General features: G+C 25.9%; 1 protein-coding gene across 1 annotated transcript; it reads left to right on the forward strand.

Annotated features, from left to right (window-relative positions):
• The first annotated feature begins 230 nt into the window (after positions 1–230).
• Positions 231–2162, forward strand: LOC101237147 (uncharacterized). Its single transcript, XM_065793036.1, has 2 exons — positions 231–857; positions 1078–2162. The coding sequence occupies exons 1-2, from the start codon at positions 770–772 to the stop codon at positions 1920–1922; spliced, it is 933 nt and encodes a 310-aa protein (XP_065649108.1). The 5' UTR covers positions 231–769; the 3' UTR covers positions 1923–2162.
• Positions 2163–3976: the final 1814 nt, after the last annotated feature.

A 3976-nucleotide genomic window follows, 5' to 3' on the forward strand; every position in this document is an offset into this window, starting at 1 on the left:
TTATTTTGATGAGTATAAAGTTATTTTTAGATAAAAACAACTTTAGTTAAGATTTTACTTGATTAAATCTAACCGGAACATTTTTTTTTTATTGAGCGCAAAAATATTTTATTGATTTGGCGTTTTAAAGTTATTCTATAACCTTATTGTACATTTAATGTATGACGTTTTTCATACTTTTAAATTTTACGAAAGACTTTATGTGTTGTGAAGTTCATTTCCTTTGGCTTATTTTATTTTTACGCTTTAGTAAAGCGAAAGCCTTTAATTATAGTTAGTGAGTTTAATACAATTTTTATTAATGAATGCGGTTATTGGAAGTCGTATATCACACTAAGCGCAAAAAAAAAATATATTTAAAGTGGCTTAATTCATCAAATAAAACGGCTTAAACCATTTCAAATACTTTTATAAAAGGCCATAAATTTTTAGTGAAATTTTTTTTTTAAACAGTAGTATTAAAAAAAAGCAAGTGTTTTTGGAAGCGACAACGATATTGTTAATCATAAAATAGATGAATTGAAAAGACGCCAGTATCAAAGTTATGTGTACACGACGTTAGTCGCTTAAATAACCTATAAACAATATTCACTCAAAACATGATATTTAAACAAATTTGAAAGACATAACAACAATAATATTTAGATTACATGACCGACTGCGAACTTAAAAAGATTTATCGTTCTATTTTATGCGTATACAACGTTTGAAAACATACACCTTCATATTATTTGGTATTCCAAGCAGTAACAGATGATAACTAAAAAAAATGAAAGATATTAGCTCAGGCTATTCTTTTGCGTTCAAGCTTATGAAAGTGTTGCAAGAGCTTAAATCAATGGTTGATTATATAAAAGGTAGGTCAAGATTGAACAATAATTTTTTCTTCACTCTTTGTAAATATTTTTATTATGTCATAATGATAAGTTGCATAAAGTAAAAATGAAAAACCATAAAATTGCTACGTGTAAATATTATGTAAGCCGGTCTGTAACATCTTTATTTTTATAGATAAAACAGGATACACCTTATTCATATTACTTTCTCAACGTTTATATAAATATTTTTAACCTATAGAGAAACGGACTACGTTTATAGCTAGTGGACTTATTCTGGTTGCAACCATAATATTTTTAGCATTATGTATTTTTATCATTGAAATCATTAGAACTTTTTCAAGAATAAGAAAGTTTAAACGTAAAAGTTGTATGAAACAAGCTTTGAACGATTTAAATGCGTCACAGTTAGTTCCTACAACTAGCCATATAAAAGAGGCAGGTTTAGATACTTACAATGTTTTAAACCCCACTTCTACATGTAATAATACTAACAACCCGCTTCTCAGCGAAAGTGAAGAAATAGAAAGTTGTGCTAATTGTTTATTGATGAATAGCATGCACGAAACACCTTCAAGGATTCAAAACGATGAAGCTAAAAAAAAAATACTGGTGTGCTTTCATGAAAAAGCTAATTTGAAAGGTAATAAAACTCAGATAAATGTAATCTCAGATTCAGGAATTCAAGGACATATCCAACGCGAAGAAACTTGCCGTTTAAATTCACAAAACCAAAATCATTCCACGGACTCGATAGATTATCCGGAAGAAACTCATCATAAAGAATCCACCGCATTTCGTTCAAGAAGCTTAAGCATTAGTAATAATAATTGTTATAATCATGAGTCATATCCTGATGACTGGAGTACTTTCCACTTCCAGTATTTAAACAGCAATTACCCTTTAGATAAAAATAATATTTTATGTTCAAGAAACTTTTCTATAAGCCGTTCCGAATCAGCAGCCAACGAAACTTATTATAGTGACGAAATATCTGTAAGTTCAACATTTGATGAAAAAATAAGATACACTCGTAAACTTGGAAGACGCGGAGATGGGTTTTCTTATATAGTTTGTAATGCATAACCTACTGATAGCTGCATTAGTAATATAGAAATATTTATTTTTCAACAACGGTTTAATACAAAATATTCTTATTAGATTTTAGTAAAAAAAATCAGTTAGTCGATCGATAAAGTTTCTTACAAATATAAGGTAACTAATAGCAACAAAGCAAATTTGTTCATATAAAATAATCACTGATTGTTTTGTTTAAATTATTAGAATTGAATGAAGAAATATATGGATATCTTTTAACTTCAACAATATTGAGTCAATATACAATAGATAAATTCTTTTTAAAACTTGCTTTATTAACTATGACAAATAAACGTTTTAGCGTCACAGTCATTTTAATTAGCTATTTTTAGCATACAATTTTTTTTATGTACGCGTCGCCTAATTAGTAAAACTGTTTAGTTGAAAACGGCTATCATTATTCCCCACAAGGATTATTATGCTTATTATAAATATCATAAATAATCGTATTACACAAATACATAAAAATGTAAACATAAAATAAAATCGGTTTTTGAAATTACAAACATTGTTTATTATCGTGATCATTTTGCTTAGAGTTATATACGCAGGAAATTCCTGAAACAAAAATAACAAAAAATAGTTATATTTGTTTTAATATATTTAAATTAATATTTAAAATATCAAATCTGATCCGAGTTGCGTTGAGTCTTATTGACAGTTTATAAAAACTAACGCCTATATTTATAAAGGCAGCGTACGCTTACAAAAACCCACAATGAAGCCGTTACTTAATTCCTAAAGGTGGGATAAATATCAAATTTTGATTACTTTAATAAAATAAGTTTAAAAAAAAACATTTTCCCACAAATTTGAATTTCCATAAACGACACGGTTTTTGGGCTTCAATCCAAAAATGGAAAATCATGGAAAAACGGTTTTTCGCAATAAACAACTAGAGCATTACCTAAAATTTGTGATAATTCAAACAATGGTTCAAACCACACAAGAAGTCATTTTTTGTTTACAAACATTTGAGCAAGTTATACTAAAACTGAATATAAAACAATAAAATGCAAAATATTTCACTTAAAAATAAAAAATAAAAATTAACTTTTCCTTAATTTTATAATTAAATATTTGCAATAATTAAAAAATTCCAAAATGCTTATAATGAACTTTTTATAACACATGCTAATGAAGTTAAAAATAAAAGTTTCAAATATATATATATATATATATATATATATATATATATATATATATATATATATATATATATATATATATATATATATATATATATATATATATATATATATATATATATATATATATATATATATATATTAGAAAATAAAACAACGTGATTTTCACAACTTCAAGTTTCATGATATTGCAATTATCAGGTGAAATTATTTTTCAATAGATTAAATAGGTGAAATTATTTTTAAGATCGCAATAGCATGAAACTTAAAGTTGTAAAAATCACGTAGTTTTATTTTCTACTAAATTATAGCTCTGACTCAGCTCATCGAGCACTTTCTTGATAGTATATGCACAAAACACCATCACTACATTATATATATATATATATATATATATATATATATATATATATATATATATATATATATATATATATATATATATATATATATATATATATATATATATATATACAGAGGCGTAGAAAGAATTTTTTGGTGTTAAAGATAGGTAACTTTCAGACATGGAGCAAACTCCAAACATTTATATGTTTATACTTATGTCAAATAATGAGGGTTTGCAAAAAATTGCGATTATTGGAGGCTGGGAACAAAAAAGCCGAAAAAATTTCGCCCCCCCTGCCCCAAACGTGCGAGCAACAAGTTGATGAAGTATTTTTTGTACTATTCTTAACTAGACTTATATTCATCGATAAATTTTAAGTTTCATAGTATTATCTATTAGCGTTTAAAAATTATTACCATATAAAATTTGCAACCCCCTCAAATTGAGGGGGGTTTAAACTTTATATGGTCATAATTTTTGAACGCTAAAATATTTCAAAATGAAATCTAAAATTTATCGATGAATATAAGTCTAGTTAAGAATAGTAC

This window comes from Hydra vulgaris, chromosome 03 (assembly GCF_038396675.1).
Source record: "Hydra vulgaris chromosome 03, alternate assembly HydraT2T_AEP".
NCBI lineage: Eukaryota > Metazoa > Cnidaria > Hydrozoa > Anthoathecata > Hydridae > Hydra > Hydra vulgaris.

What these genes read in the sequence shown, in the direction of transcription:
- LOC101237147 (XM_065793036.1), top strand. Translation starts at nt 770, where the DNA reads ATGAAAGATATTAGCTCAGGCTATTCTTTTGCGTTCAAGCTTATGAAA. An exon ending in AATGGTTGATTATATAAAAG is followed by an intron (nt 858 to 1,077) that starts GTAGGTCAAGAT and finishes TTTAACCTATAG; the next exon opens with AGAAACGGACTACGTTTATA.